A 17,190-nucleotide genomic window follows, 5' to 3' on the forward strand; every position below is an offset into this window, starting at 1 on the left:
TGATCAGGATATATAAACAAGATCAATGCCATTAACAGAAAGCAACAGAAGGCTGCACGTTTAGTTCAGAGAGCAAGCAGCAAACAAAATTTTTGAAACTCATATGGTAACCACACAGTGAGCAAGTAGCTACCATTGTAGCTTCCACTGTGGCTGGAAAGGTCTTTTAAAGGAAAACAGCCAAATCATAAAGTGTACTAATAATTGCCATCAGCTAATCAAAGCGAAACACAGACTACCATTAAGGGGAAAAAGAACGTGCACCCTAATAACTTTTTCCATTTTAGATTCAGAGTGAGAAGACTACTTGTTTACATGTGATGTATTTATCCAGCCAGGAACTATATGATAATAGTTTTAAAATATGCTGAGTATTATATAGGGAAAAAACGCCACGCACAATTGTCCTCAATAGTAATTTATAATAACAATCACAAAACAAACAGCAACTCTTGCTCTTACACGGCCTGACTGCACATATGGGGAGCACCCTAATATAATAAACTAGAAAATTAAAAGATTAAGAAATAGACCACGCAAAATCCATAATTTCTGTTTATTATGACTCAGTTTAAAATCAGAGTCAAGTCAATACAGAACCTGAGCCAAAGTGGGTTTTTGTCAGCTGGAACTCAGAAATCTTCTAGCTTCTTTGTAACCACCTGTGGGACTGCCAGAACGAAAGATACCAGTTTAGACCAAAACAGTGCTATTGCTTTTTTTTCCCAGATATTTTAATGAAATGAATAATTTGTTTGTATTTCGTTGAAGGGAAGGTGTCTTTCCTTTCTGTGTCCTCTTCTTTTGCAATTATATTCTTCGGTATTTCATTATGTGTCCCCCACGCTGGCACCAGAACCACAAGTGACTCAAGGAGACACAAGCAACCCCAGCATCGAGAGGAAGCAGCTGCACAATATGCATGAAAATCAGCATTTTTTCATAGGCCACAATTCTCTTAAAAGATTCATCAGTAACACTTTTTGCTGTATCACACCACTGGCCTACTTGTGTTATACCAACTTTCAGCAACAGCAAGCTGACAGCATTTAGCAGCACATTAGTTACAAGCATGCTATTAAATTCCTTTTTGTTGGCCAATCTGTTTATTTTAATAGATTACAGTTTTCAAGCAAAGTAATTTACAACCGAGCGCCCCACTGCTGTGCAACTTGTGACATTTGCATTGTTTGTCACAGCAGCTGAAATGCAAGCAAAAAAGCTGTAATTCGCTACCCACATGGAGCGTCCCACAGAACAGCCATCCAGAACAGAGCAGCTCTTCCCTGCTGGAAAGTTTTTAAAGAAGTAATTTGTTTCCGTGTTAGCCCTCTTTGCTACCAAGCTGCTCCACTTGCAATTGAAGTAGGTTTGCTTTACAACAATAAAGTTTCCATCCAATGAACTAGTTATTTCATGTTGAAATAAACTCTTCCATTTCAAGTACAAGCTAACTAGCACATGATTTCACTGATCAAAAACAACACTGCATGGGCCAGGTCAACCAAAACCTGGGCAAACTTTGGGCAAAGAACAGGACTGAAACTCTTAATACACCCCAAATACATGGCTTATCAGCCGTCTTTTGGTTTTGGTGCAGAGGCTCCTGCCTGCAGAGCATGACCCATCCCATCCTGAACTGGACACCTACAACACATCAGACAAAATATATTCTCCGGTGGTGGTTTCGAACATACACAAGGGGGTCACGGTGTATGTAACCCAGGTGAAGTTGCCCAGCTGCAACATGGAAAGTCTACATTTAGGCAGAGAAATCCCATTTCAGGAATCCTCCAAACTTGTATGAAAACTGAGGCTTGAAGCCTGCAGGACAGCTGCAAGTGACCAAGCTCACCAGTACCCAAACCATTCCCACGTCATGTGCGGGACACATAGAAACATGACATACAAACATATTTTGGCTTTCCCAGGACTTTGTGATCTGAAAAAATGTACAGCCGCAGGCCATTTATCTACTGCACAGAGAAGATGTTAAGGTTTCCAATGCAGGCTGGGAAGAGTTTCTTTGGTTTTTTTTTTTTTTTAATGTCTGCATGACAGATTGCCCTGCTCCCCAACATGTCAATATAACCACCCTTGGTGTAAACTAACACAATCCAACAAAATAATTTATTTTCCCATAGGAACCATCCTCCCACTGTCTGTCTGCCTTTACAAGGGAAACAAGATCCTACAAATGAAGATGAGCCTGCTCCTCACACCTGGGATGTTTTCCTACAAGCAATGGCTCTGGTCACAGCCTTTCTCCCAGTCCTGCCATCCCTTAGGGGTTTTGATGCCCTCACAAAAGCAAGCGGGTAGAAGGAAAACAATGCCCTTCAGCATTCCTACACAAAATGGAGCAAGTAACTAATCAGTGAAAACCACACAGAGAAAAATTTACTTGCAGATTCTGCATGAAAGCCTACCTGAAACTTCACCAAAAGGGGCTTTTTTCCTTTTAAGATCCAACTGGTTTTTGATGTGATCTTTCATAACTAGGCAGTTGTACTGCAAAGCTAAATCAAGTGTAATCATTCTCCTCTTCCTATTCAAGGGCTCCTGTGTTCAAAAGGGGGTATTTCTGGGGTATTTTTTTCCTTTGACAATTACTTCTATGCAGGGATTATTGGCAGCTCAATAGCTGAGGTGTGCAGAAAAGCCACCCTGGGGGAGGTAAGCCTCATCAGCTCGCTCTTCCCATCTCTCAGCATGTTACAAGCAATCTGAGGCACAGAGGACAGCAGGAAAGTAGCATGAATGCAAATCATAGGGGTTTTTTTCTCTCTTAATGGATACTCTTATGCATCCCCATGTAGGGAAAATGACCTGGCAGAACCCCATTCTCCTCCCTTTCCTCCTCATTCCTACCTGGAAGCAACAGATAAACATTTTCAACAAAACTGCACAGCATCACCATGGTGCAGACAGATCACCCTGCCAAATCCAAGCAGCAGTGCTGCACAAAGACAAGGCAGCGCTCCGTGTTATCACACTACCATCCTGCTCAGTGGCAACCCTCTTCCCAATGGGAACGGCAGCTGTAGGTCCAACACAGCAAATCTTACCTTGTTTTCTAAGCAGTCAATGGTGCCATTCAGTATACTTCATAACCCATTGCAATATAATCTCTTTATGGATAGATAATACTGATATTTACAGGTTTGGAAAGGCTTAAACCCTCTAAGCAAAAGCATACGGCCTTTTTCACAATCAAAGACATATAGATAAGACACTTTGATAAGCACAGCATCAAGAACAGAACACAAAATGCATCGGGTTTAAAGTCTCAAATAATTTTGGTATTTCACAGCAAGTCAAGTCTTTGCCCACACAGACAGAACAAGCAACCCATGAAACCAGAGCAGCATTCATAGCTGCATCAGTATTTAAACCAACTGCTTAGATACCTATGCACTAAGGCGAAGACTGTTAAACCAGAACCCTCTCCTGCCAGTCCTCTTCACGCTGCTGCAAGAGGCTCATCTTGGCATCATCTACTTATAGAAGAGACACATTAGCACTCCACACGCCCTGTTGCTGCCCAAGGTCACGACTCTGAATTACATACCTGAGGCTCACAGACTGTCCTGCTCAAATCCTAGCGACTTGGGGGAGCAGGGCCAGCAGAGCTCACAGGTCTCTCTAGGTGGTGGTGTTTGTTTTGGTTGGGGAAGATAGTTTTCCAAAACAAACACAAAAAATAATATCCTTCTGCATTCTACCACGGCTGGCTTTTAAATTCCAAGTTTGCCCAAATCCCTCCACTCCCCCAATACTATTTTGAAGCAACACTCTGGATGCCAAGGGTCCTGAACACAGAGACAAGCATTCTTAACAGAGCTTTAACAAATATCAAATACTTTTAAAAAGGAGCTTGAATTCGTGTTGAGACCATTAACTGCAACCTGGAGTAGCTCTTGCTATTTTCTTAATACTTTAGGTTAAAAAATTCCAGAGGCTTAAGAATTTCAGAGCAGGATGGTAACTCCTCAATACTTTATTAAGGTCTTCAGTTTATATACTACTGTTCTGTCAGCTTGTCACTAGACCATGTAAAACATCAGAGAAGAAGGAAACAAGTTGGTTAGAAGTGCGACAGGCTCTTGGAACAATATTAAGAGTTCTACTACACAGTGCAATTAGAATAGAGTAAAATAACAGCCAACCTATACACGTTGTCAAAATGAGATGAGACCATCCTTCCAGTACAGGTGTTTTACTCACAGCACTTCTTTATGCAGACATTCACAGAAGGGACTGAACAAGGAGTGGAAAAAATAAAACAAATTGAAGTTCAGGAAAGTTCAAAAAGGCTTAGTTTGCATACAAAACCTCAGTTAATTCCATAAATTCAAGTGCAAGTGGACTTCCGACTAACATGAATCACAAATACCACCAATTTACCATGCAAATATTTTAATTGTTTAAATCACGCTCTTCCAAGCACGAAGAGACAGAAGTACCACCCCACGGTGGTATCTCCAATGACAATGACAAAGGACCACCTGCTTATAACTTAAATAATAAATTCCTGTTTTGTATAACTGAGGCTGAATACCCACAGGATATTATTAAGAATACCCCTCCAGCATCTAGTCTAATAAAGAAACACAGAACAGCTTTGCTGTAGTACAAAAGTTTACAGAAAGTTCAACGACTTAAAGACAATACAAAGTACGTTGTCTGATTTCAAATAATTTATGTAAAAGTACATGCATGAGAAAATACTGGCGAGAAGATTTGCATAACCATATAATCAGATGCATGTTCTTTGTCCCTAGAGATAACATACAGTCAAAAATACATTTATATTTTAAGTTACAATAAAAGACAGCATTTTAAAATAAACACAATTTCAGGTCTACCAGCCCTTTAATGTGAAAGTTCCCTGTTAACCCAGGACAAACTGATAGAATAAAAAAAAAATGGAGCCATACTGAAGTCTCTGAACAAGCCTGTAGTGTTCGGTTTTCCTTTTATCAAGGGAAGAGGAGACAACAGAAAACAGAGGAGCATTTTGTTAGTGCTCTCTTCTCAGTTAAGTGTTTTAAAAAACATGATCAGAGCATAAGGGATTACTTTCATCTGTATACTCCAGGAAAACCCACCCTCCTCATGGGGAGACAGGGTACAGATCAGGCACAGATCTTCCCTTCCACATGAAGTAGCACCACCATCCACACAAGAGTGGATCCTGCAGGCAAAGCAAGCTACCCTTACTGTATTCAGGGTGGCAGCTTGGCCCCAACAAGCACTTTCTCTCAGCCTCTAGCAAAGCCACTATTCCTCTCAAATCACAAGTTATTTCTTCACGTTTGTCAAATATTGAAACTCCAGAAGTCACCTTCTTGATTACAGTATCAGACAACAGCCTGAAACACCCAAGATATCTTACCATGTGTCACTTGCCCTCCACATTTTTGTGGTCAGCTAAGTAGTTTAACAAGACGACACATGATTAATTTCTTCAAAGATATTTTAGTTCATTAATTTGACAAAAGCATTGGTTGCAGTACAATAGTTTGACATACAGTAACAGAACGTACTCAATTTACATGCACAAGCTATTTAACAAGAATACATGGTCTCTCCTATTGCCATTATAAAATTAACACTACTGTGACAGCTGACAGCCTTCTGATTGTTCTCATGAGCTCTTAAAGTGATGAAAACAGCGTTCCAGTTGGTACGATGGCAAAGAACAGAGATTTGGCCACTGCTGGAAGATTCCAACGAAGATGCCAGTACCATAATGGGAAAGTGTTGGCATTACTGTAAAAACAGCTACAAAAAAGCTACGCAAAACTGTTCTGATACGTACTTCAAAGAACATATGGGAAATAGTTACAGCTTTGTATAGAAACATAACAGAAACAAAAAGTACGTGTAGGGGAAGAAAAGTTACGAGTTTAAGGCAAAACAAATGTGTGGATGACTAAAAAAGCCTGATCACTGAGGTACTGTAAACCAGCAGCAATCTGTCGGGGAAGGAGCACATAATTCTCTAGCGGAACTGGGTTTTTGTGCATATCTTTTGTGGTTGGAGGGTTTTTTTGTTTCTTTGGTTTGGTTTTTTTTTTTTGTGGGTTTTTTTGGGTTTGGTTGGGTTTTTTTTAATAAAGCCTCCAACTTTGAAAACGTAAACCAAAACTCCTCTGCATTTGTGTTCTATGCCTGGCTGAGACTTCTTTCAGGTTTACAGTTCGGTCGAGATTCTCATGGTTTAACATACAAAGTACAGTACGTGCTACTAAGGACTGTATTTTCCAAGTCTGCTTTTCAAATAACAGATACAACACTGTCACCTTCATTAAATGTGGAGGTTAAGAGATTCAGTACTGCTGTTAAAGGGCTTCTAGAAATGAGAACAGAGAAGTCAGATTTATGACCAAGAAATAAGCAAGGAGCACTGTAAAGCATACACGTTACAATAAGACTTTTCCTATAGCAAATAAAAGTCACCAGGGGACTTAACTTTTTATTATTTTTTTTTAACATTTCTTTATAGCTTTCAAAAGTGCTAACAATTCCAGCAATAAAACTTTTCAGGTGCCCTGGCTGTACCTCTTTTTTTAGTATCTTTTCCAAATAGTATTTAAACCAGTACAAAATCCTCCCCTCTAATCAACAGTTATCAATTTAAAATTATGCTGCTGCAAGTCTGATCCTGAAATATGATGAATACGTGACAGTTGTAATGAATTTATTCATGATTGTATAAAAAAAGCACAGTTACATGTGACTGCACCGTCAGACCTATAATACACCAAATAAGACTGCAAAAACAAAAGGCAAAAAAAGGAAAAAGGCCTCAAGTCTCCTTTTTTCTGTTGTTTGGGTTTTTTTACTAATTCTCACGGCAAAAAATAAATAAAGTAGCAAAGGCTTAATCTTAAATACAAAATTATAATCTGCAAATCAGGTCCTCTAATCCAGACTGATGTTACATTTTTTTTCAACTGAACGACCCACGACAAACCTGCAATGCCTCCACTTACTTACACTCCAAAATGTTCCCCAGCCTCATCCACCCAATGAACTACTCACACTTTAAGCAGAACAATAAAAGTCGTTTGCGGTTCTGAAACAGTTGGTCTGAATTCTTTAATACCACACTCAAAACTCAGGAAGACAAATTTAAGAATCTCTCAACTCAATTCTCAAAATATCGTTCACAAAGGGGAAGAAAAAAAAAGAAAAAAAGAGGCACAAATATGGACATACAGGTGTTAAAACACCACTAAAAAAAAATCAGACTTGATTAAGAGCCTATACTGGAAACACTTACCTTGTCAAAGCATTAAAATGATCACCTCGGAAGATAATTCAGAGACATTTCAGAACTGTGAAAAAAGGCAAACTAAACTGTCATAGATCACTGAAATATCTAACCTAAATGCAGTGTAAATTGATGGCTGGTGAAGGGACAACCAGTCATCTTGCAAAACGAGGGACTTCAAATTACTCATCACCAACCTCCTGTAATAATCTGCATTGAAGGACCTGATGAACAGCAGTGAAATCTTTGTCATGCAATTACAACTGTTGAGCAACCAATATGCAACTCAAAGAGTGATACTGTCATCCATGATGGATTATTGAAGTAATAATCCATTAAAGAATAAGGTCAAAGGGAAAGTGGTAAACATCTTGCCATAAGTGAAAACACTTCAAAAATTTACAATTAAATAAAAAGTTAGATGATATCTTATAAAAAGAAGTACTGAACACAACAAAGCCACAATAAATTAGTGTTTCCATAAAACGACATGCTGAAGGTTTTGTTCCCAAGTCTATACATTTTTTTACTGTCTGTTAATTCCTAAATATTGACAGCATAATTGATAATTGAGGTACAGTAGTTTACATTTGTATACGTCTTGTAAAAAGGTTAATTTTTGTCTTCCAGTTTTTCTTCCTCATCTCCAAAGAACAACAAAGGAAACATTCCTAAAATGCAGCCAATGGTCACTCCAATAGCTTTACCCTAGAGAAAGGGGGGAAAAAGTTTCTCACTGATCAGTAGTTACTCATTCGCTGTGTTGCACTGGCACAACCAGGAAAACAGACCCTTTGTTCTAGTTTTCGGTTGGGAGCCATGTTTTTCTTAGCATGCAGACCAGAAACACAATCTATGAGAGACACACAGGTATGACAACGTTGGATATAGCACGTGCTGTGATAAAAGACAATTCTGAATAAAGGGATGGGGAATGACCAATGAAGAGCTGCACAGGTGATAACAGAGGAGACTGATTCAAAGGATTAGTAGGATGGCCAGGAAAGTGGAAGGGGGGAGCAACACTATACCAAACCCCCCCTCCCCCCCCCCAAAATGCTACACACATTTTCGGTGCAGTTAAAAAAACAAGCTTGTATCTGGTAATGTAAATTATCAGAGTCAGGAATGAGGAATTCCTTGCAAACATGATGGCTTGCAAAGGCACAAGGTGAAGACAAAAAAAAAAGTAATTGGAAAATATTTTGCAATTGGCCTAGAAGTAAAAGTCAAAAGGAAAGGAAAGACAATGGGCAACATCCGAACCACATCACCAGCAGAAGGTGGACAGTACTGAAAAATTTGAATCAGCGAGTGAAAGAAAACACTACTGTACAGGCAAAGGTGCTCAGACGTCTTTTCACAGAAAAATGCTGTGAATGAACTGCAGTGCAATGACAGGCTTTTGCCACACAAGACTCCGCTTCCACAGAGAAGACTTAATGTCGAACAGACTAAAGGGCAGCCCACAACATGCCAGTTTTTCCCTGCTCAACGCTTTGATCTAAAAAGTGCACTAAAAGCAGACTTCCCCCCCCCCCCAACTTGTCCTCAGAAAGTGCTATTTCTCTCCCCTTAAATCTGCAAAGGTATTTTTCCCCAAGAAGGTTCATTCTGGCAAAGTGAAAGAAGCACCTGTTCCTTTATTCAGCTTCTTATAATCTGTTTCTTTAATCAAAATAAACTATCACTCTCATTGCTGAAGTGGGACTACTTCAAATGTTTAAAATGTATTTTTAACATTTAACATTAAAAAAAATTTAAAATGTAATTAAGTAATCACCCTGCAAATGAATTTGCAAGATTAGTGTCCCGCAATTTTAAACCCAGGCAGTGAATATTACTCAAATGCTAAAAGTTTACCCAGGGGAAACTAATTTCATATCCAAGCTAATTATAGAATATTAGAAATTAATATATACTAGAACAGGTATAGGAATAGCAAGCACCTGACAAAAGAATGTATAGGAGTAAACTTCTATGGGGTCATAACTTTCAAATAAACTATCCTATCACAGTAGGCAGAGCTCAGCCCAGGCACCTGCACAGCATACATGAAGTCATTGCAGAGACTTATCCATGTTACTAGACACGCATGGCTTGTTGCACGCAAAAAACACACCCAAGCTCAGAACAATCCAGTCTCATGATGCTCCCTGACATATGCTCACAACTAAACCTTCCAGGAGATGTGCAAAATGGTGGTGGTCAGTAAGGATTTAATGGCAGAAGTGACAAAAAGGATTCATCACATACGATTCAACAGAAGTTCAAACAAAAAAAGCTCCACACAAACAGTGCCTACCTAGAGCATACTCACCAAGTGTGCACTGAGACGCGTTTGCCACATATCAGCTTGTTTGGGTGTCAGATCGGGGATAGACAGACCCAGTCGTGAAGCTAAAGCTTCTACATAACCTGCAAGACTAGAAGAACAAGAAAACAAGAACAAACAGTTTTGGATCTGACTGTATCTTCTAGTGAGGATCTTGAAAAATCTGAAGCGCTGAACTCAAAATGAGTAGAGCTTTTCCTTCAGCATACTGATAAAGCCATTGAGAGGTAAATATGGGGAAGTGTTCAGACTTCTGATGGTCACATTTTGCAGTTAGTTAACTATCCCACCGATTTAATATGCAGTATTTCCAGAAAAAAACTTGATGCAGTAAGACATAACTGGCGTGAATATTACTGTGTTTTTGCAGAGCTGGAGGAAAGGTTACACAATCACTAGTTAGTAAAAAGCCTTGTTATTCACAGAAAAAAGAAATATCAGAGGGACAGCAGGGGAAAAGAGATGCAACAGCCAGCTTTACTTTCACTAATTACACAGAAGCTTCCTTTAAAACATTAAAAAAACACAAACGTCAGCTGCATCTGTTTATATCAGAAATAGGTATGCCTCGATCTGAAGATCCATAATTGTTTTATCCAGGGAGAAGCAAATGTCTTCAGATCTAGACATAACAATCTGAGGAGGTATATTAGGTCCATTTTATCACACCAGGGTATTATATAACAGAAACAAATTATTTTTCCACTTCGTATTTTAATGGCACACTTTTTAGAAGTTCTAATACTTCTTTAAAAGCAAGCATTACCTACAGACTACACTGAATCAGGTTAAACAACATCCCAATTCCACCACTTAAAATATATAATACCATAACAGCGAGACTGTTATTCTGTTTCAGAACTATCACATGGCAGTTTTAAACTTGACAAGAACCACCTAATATTCCAACTTTTTCTCAGCAAGGACAGAATACATTTCTACAGACATATAGTTTACAGAAGCAAAATTCAAGAGCTAGGAAAAAAACACCAAACAAATCAATTTCAACAGTTTATATGTTCTAGGTCAGTAGCACAAATAGCTTATGGAAGAGAGGGAAAAAAAAAATATTCTTAATACAAGTTCAGACATACCCCAGTCCAGCTAAATCTGAAACAAGGTTTCCCAAAGCTGCAGCTGGAGGGAGGAAGAGGGAAGAGAAGGGGAGAAGAAAGCAAAGTAGTACTTTAATAACAAATAAAACCAACCAGCTCCCGTCCCTCACCCCCTGCAGCGACCCTTACTTTACTCAGTATATATAGCACAAAAGACTAGCAGTAAGTTTCTTTTATTTTAGAGGTTTTTTCTGACCTTATTACAGTTTGCAATAACAGCAGCGGAATAACAATAACAGGCAGTCCAACTATTTTTCTGAACTTACCTGAAGAAAACTTGACAAATACAAATAAAAACTTGACAGTGACACCTGAAAAAATTCAATGTAGTGACTTTTCAGCTCAGAATTAAAAGCAGCCATGTATGACTGCCAGCTTCACACAGCTAACGCTGGACAGCCAGCAAGGCTTTCCAGTGCCTGCAGGGGCACTGGAAATAGAAGGAGCCGTTATTCACATATGTAGCATTGATAGACACCTCAGTATACCCATGAGCTGTGTCAGTTTAGGCATAAATACTGTACTTATGACGGAATAAAGTCACATACTTAAAACACAGGATTTTACGGCAGATCTGGTTGAGATAAGACAGTCACAAGCAACAGAGGGCTGCAAATCTCCGAATTATTAACTCGTTCTGCTACATACATTTTCATTTAAGCTATCTGCATGCTTTTGAGCAATGCTGCACCTGCAGTTGGTGGACCCGTGAGCAGGGTTTTTTCCCTGGCATTGCAGAGGCACCAAAGCTGTCGAGCAGAGCTTATCAGTTTTGGCCCAGTGCAGGAGCAGGGGGGCTGCCTGGCCCTCCCGCGGTATCACACGGAGGCAGAGGAGCCACCAAGAACACCAGCCAATGCAGCAAAAGGACACCAGCACCGATCTTCACATAACACTGCAAGCAAACAGCAACTTACAAATGCGTATACACACATACATAAATAGCAGATCCTAGGGAATTTAGAGCAGTTCTATTACAGAAATGCAAATATGCTTTAAGTGACCCAGGATTTGAACTTTTAGATTAAAACTGGCAACAAGCATTTCAAAAGCTATTTGAACTGAAATTCCATTTCTGCAAATGGAGTATGTCCCTGCTTCAACTATATGTTATTTCTTTATTAGGAAAGGCAGCTGCAAAACCAAGGAAGCGACGTTTACAGCCCTGTGGCCTGCTTTCAGCCTAAAATATAGGCATGTGCCATGTTAAGTCTACACATACTGCATTTTTATTACTTGCCTGCCATAGTTGAAATTCCTAGGACAACTCCAATTGACAATTCTATTTGGGTTCCCTGAAAAATAAAGAGTTTTCTTATTATTTGAGGGATTTGGAATTAGAATAGATTATATTGATTCAACTGGCAAAAGTATTGCTTACTGCTTGTTTATGTTAAAATTAAAAGGATAAATAGACATTACTTCTACTAGATCTGCACCGCTCCTACCCTCCTGGAGTATATATTTCCTGCTAAGACAAGAGCCTACTTCTGATATTCTTTTAATATTTTATAGTTTCATAATGCCCGCCTAACGGAGAAAACCATAATGCCTATCTCTGCATACTATTTTCCCCACTAATTCTCAGCTGAATGTACAGCTCTGAATGCAAACTTCTACAAATACTGAGCAAACAAATAAAACACAGTATTGTAGCTCCTTACTTTTTCAGTTGAAGAAACAAAATCACAGTGAACTGCAGGATGAAACAGCAGTGTGTAGTCCAAAGATGACAGACAACGTGCATGAATTAAAACAAGACATGTTCCAGTTGGATATAAGAAAACGTTTTCCACTGTGAGGACAGCCAAGCATTGGAACAGGTTGCCCAGATAGGCTGTGCAGTCTCTGCCCTTGGATCTTCTCAAGTCCCATAGGATAAAATGATCAACAACTTGGTCAGGCCTTACAGCTGATCCTGCTTTGCGCTGGTAAGACCAGTGACCCTGAGGTGGTCTTGAGCAGCAGCAAGACTAGAGACCTAGTAGGTCCTGCAGTCCTTTCCCACCTGAATTATCCCATAATTAAGATCACACTATCAACAATGATTCTACAGGAAGAAGAGTTATGTTTGACCTTTTATAGACCTTCCTGTTCCACTAGCCCATTTAATCTTCCAAATAAACAGGAAAATATCTCAAGAGCATTACTCAGGAATGCCAGACTACATCAGTACAAATCAACATCAGCACTAACAGTGCCTGCATCACTCGGAACAAAAGGGACACATCAGTAAAACCCCTGAAGGCCTATTAATCACACATACTTATCACATTATAATCAGTCAGTACAAAAATATATCACCTTCATGATTATAAATGTGCCTTACAGCATAAATTAGGAGAGGGAAAAAAACTCCCAAGCCTCTTAATTCAGTAAAATTTATTACAATACCGGCTTTCAGAAGGAACACTCCTTTGCAGAATGCAAAGGCTGAACAGAGCATAGACATTTTCTTTAAAAAAGAAAAATTAAAAGAGAATTTAGCAGGTTGATACAGACTGAACAGAATCTTCCTGAAACTCTCATAGTCTAGTCTATTCTGGTTGAACAACATAAATCTTACTGAGTTGATCAAGGAATTAAATAATGAACTTACCGCAGCAATCATAATTGCGTTATCCAAAAATCCAAACCCTACAAAAGGTAATGCATTGTGGAAGAACACTAAAAGAAATAAGTAACAAAGAAAATAAACATTTAGAAGAGTTCACTAGTTCACACTAACAACTGAAATGTCAGTCTAATACTGCCTTCAAGAGGAACAAAGACAACATACACAAAAACCCTTTCCTACTACTTCTACCGGTGACCTTTTTTATTTCTGGCAGGTTTGGTAAAACCCTTTGCCACATGTAAGCGTTACTAATAGCTTGCGACGAACCAGTTAAAAGAACTTACTTTGCAAATACTCTCACAATTTTGGATAGAAGTCACTTATACCTACTAGCGGATAAGAGAAATACTTAAAACTATGCAAGTTTGGTACTATTTACAGTCCTTCCAACCAATGCTGCAGTATTACTGAAGATTGCCAAACTGTGTTACCAGACTCCCTGCATTCTTCTCTTGCTTGAAATAAAGCCCTTTTCTCTGCAAGTCCCTCTTTATTCCTGTGCAAGAGGAGCTCCATCTTCACATATTCTTAAAACTTTGTATTTTAAAAGTATTGCCTTGAGCTAGGCAATTCTTATCAAAACTCCCCCAGCTAAATCTGCAAACGCTAAGGTGGTTTTGGCCAGCATGTCATACAGCATTAATTATCTCACTATTACAACCCAAACTTCTGTATCTTGATTTTTTTGGGGGGGCACTATGCTGGGAGCAAGTTAGACTTGAAGCTGCTCCTCAATACACTGTTAAATCAATACAACCAATCAATACAATCAAGTTTCGCTTTTTATTTCATGCGTTTTTTCTTTTGATTCCTGAAATTCCAAGTAAACTCTATTTGAAAATATTTTCTATTGCAGGAACTTGGAGCATGCTGGTCTGCATAATTTCTGACAAGAAGCACAGTAATACTGTATCATTCCCTTTCTGTCCTGCTCCATTTTCTCTCTCAAGTTTTAGCTTGTAAGCTTCTGATGGAGATGGGATTGAATTCGCACATCATTGCCTCCAGCTGAGTTTCAAGGGGCTAGCTCCATAAAACTAAATACAGTACTGAGAGCAGACTACATGACTAAAAATACAGCTTAGAAAGTTAGAACTTTTCTATTTTTTTTAATATTTATCATGCATCAGCTGTTTAGGGTTTCCCACACACACACTTCACATGGGACCAATAATTCCTGTATTTCATAAATTTATAGAGAGGCAAACACAGGAAGAGGGAAGAAAGAAGCATGCATGAACCTTACAGTCACATGACAAGAAACTGGTATGAGTCCCTTTTGGATTGACCTCTTGTAGACAGCACGAATCCATGACCATATAAAAAACAAAGCCACACGCAAGAGATCTTCCATGTTTAGATACTACAACATGTTTGGATTTCTGTAACTACTTTGTAAGAATACACATACCTTCTAAAATGCACAGGTAAAAGACTAAAGCACAGAATGTATGAAATTTTCCAATTATTTTTTTTTTAACCATCACAGGACAACTCCCCCCCCCCCCCAAAAAAAAAAAAACCCAAAAAAAAACCCCCACACTATAAGTAACAAAAAAGTACATAGATATGTCCAGTATTTTCAAAATGTGTGTACCAAACTCTGGAGCTACAAAGGGAGCTCAAATTCCTATCAAAACTGACAGAATTTTGGAATCCATGGAGTAAACAGAACCCCAGGGACCAAGCAAAGAAAAACAAAGAAAAATAAGTGTAGATACTTAGAACATGAAGATATTCAACTAAATACATTTGCTCACTGAAGGAGTACAAAAATTAGAAGAATACACTGATTTGGAAACTAAATCAGAATTTGAATGACCATGGTATTATAAAGAATACCAAATCTATTTCCAATTTCTCCTCAATTTTATCCCACTTCTCAGTCCATTTAAAATATAGGCAACTAGAAGCAAGTCAATAGTTTTAAGCTTAAATACAAAAAAACCCCACAAGGTACTGCAGCACCAACTCCACTTGGCTTAGGAAAACAATGTTTGCTGCTGCCTTTGAACAGCACGCCCTCATTTGGGTTTTCTGTCCTACTTTTCACTGAATGCTGCACATTCTCCAGCTGAGGTGTTACAAAATAAAGAAGGCAGGGTGACTGCTGGTGCTTGCTTTGGTTTTCTGTTACTCCATACAGCAGGGATGAGGACAGACCAGCACTTGTAGGAGAAAGATGAAGCAATTCAAAAGACAGACTGCACGAGTACTGAACCACATTCAACAAACATTCTTCTTTTACCATGTTTCAGTTGTCCTGGAGATGGTGGTGCAACCTCCAACTTCTCTAGAGAAGTCAAAATGAAACAAGAAAGTTAGCTAGTTCATTGCAAATTCAGTTTATTATAAAGTGTCTACCAAATTACTAGCAGGCAAAAGAGCAGTTAACATTATTTAACAGCTTTCAGATTTGAAGAAAAATGCTTCACATCTACATTTTTTAAAAAAGATATATTAAAAGCCAAAAATTCTTATAATATTACAAGATTAAAGTAGTATAAGTGATTATGCAAAATAACAGCACACATTAGAAGCAGCCCAACAGCCATCTTTATTACTGAAAATTAGAAAAATACAGTAAAATTAGAAAAAACAGGACATCTAAGGAGAATTGTATTTTATTAGGTTTTAGAGGTCCTCTAAGCATGCAGCAGACAACCTTCTTTCCTCCAGAGACAGTCTGCAAAACACCCCCTACCATTTCAGTTCTGATAAAAATCTTTTAACAGCTAGTAGAAGAATAAAAGAAAAATACTACGATGACATTAGAGACCACTGATTTCAGCAACAGCAGATCAAGTTTAGTCATTTGGTCATGATTCGGGTATCCTGGCTTCAAACCAGTAAGACCTTGGAAGGACCAGGCCATCATTCCTGAGCCTGACAGAGTACTCTATAGGAGACTAACGCAGTCTGTTAGAGGTGACACACAGAATGCAGCAGCAGCAGCAACCCACTTCATAAGGCCAAGGGAAAGAAAACAAGCTACTTTTTTAGGCTTGTTGTGTTTTTTTTTTAGATGTGGGTATTGAGCACAAGAACTCTTTCCAAAGCAGATAAAAATGTTGCCCCAATACTTTCCAGTATTCTGAACCCCTAGCTTTTGACAAGTTGCTTCCATACTTGTGATTAGGTAACTTCTACAGGCAAAAGTAAAAAATGGTAAAACATGAGAGGAGCCTACAACACTACCTCAGGTTTTCAAATTTGACTTGGGGCAGCCAAGAACATAAAAAGACAGTGCTGCAAACACGGGCTGTAAATCATTTCAGCATGTCTGAACAGTGCAGACCAGAGTGATTATTCCTGCATCCAAACCACTCCATATTCAAAGCTACTGTAAAGGAGAAACTAAAATATTCACTTCAATTAAGTTTGGGGAAAAAAAAATAGTGAGACCTTAACACCAGTATTCAGCCAATCAGGACACCTACTTCCAAAATAATTTCATTAATGTAAGGTCTTAAACTGCAACAGCTTTCAAGCTTTAGCAATTATTGAAGAGATGCTTCTTCCCTCTGCCCAACAGATACTAACTACCTAAGGTCTACAAACACCAGTTGTACTCATCACGCAAGCAGTAGAACTACAGCCCAAGTATTACAGAAATAAACATCATGCTAGAGGAAGAACAAAAGACCATCCCACGGTAAACAGAGGGGAGACCTGCACGGGCCAGTCTTCCAAAGCCACGGGCGTCACTGGTGCCCGACAGCAGGAAACATCAGACCAGAATTTTCATCTTGTGTTCAGGAAGGACGAGACCAGGGATGGGATGCACGTTCCCCAACACAAACTTCTGCACTTGTTTGCATATGGTTTCCTTCCTCCCTCA

General features: G+C 38.9%; 1 protein-coding gene across 6 annotated transcripts in view; it reads right to left on the reverse strand.

The window, feature by feature from the left end:
- Positions 1-542: 542 nt before the first annotated feature.
- Positions 543-17,190, reverse strand: part of TMEM65 (transmembrane protein 65) — a 37,641-nt gene continuing 20,993 nt past the window's right edge. For 3 of the 6 annotated variants that reach the window (XM_040586448.1, XM_040586443.1, XM_040586447.1), the window contains 6 exons: positions 15,598-15,642; positions 13,332-13,399; positions 11,973-12,027; positions 10,712-10,754; positions 9,603-9,708; positions 3,970-7,990 (listed from right to left, as the gene is read on the reverse strand). In XM_040586448.1, coding sequence (XP_040442382.1) covers positions 7,895-7,990; positions 9,603-9,708; positions 10,712-10,754; positions 11,973-12,027; positions 13,332-13,399; positions 15,598-15,642 — 413 coding nt within the window. In that variant the 3' untranslated portion in view covers positions 3,970-7,894. The other 3 variants (XM_040586445.1, XM_040586446.1, XM_040586444.1) reach the window with 3 other exon arrangements.

This window comes from Falco naumanni, chromosome 3 (genome assembly GCF_017639655.2).
Source record: "Falco naumanni isolate bFalNau1 chromosome 3, bFalNau1.pat, whole genome shotgun sequence".
NCBI lineage: Eukaryota > Metazoa > Chordata > Aves > Falconiformes > Falconidae > Falco > Falco naumanni.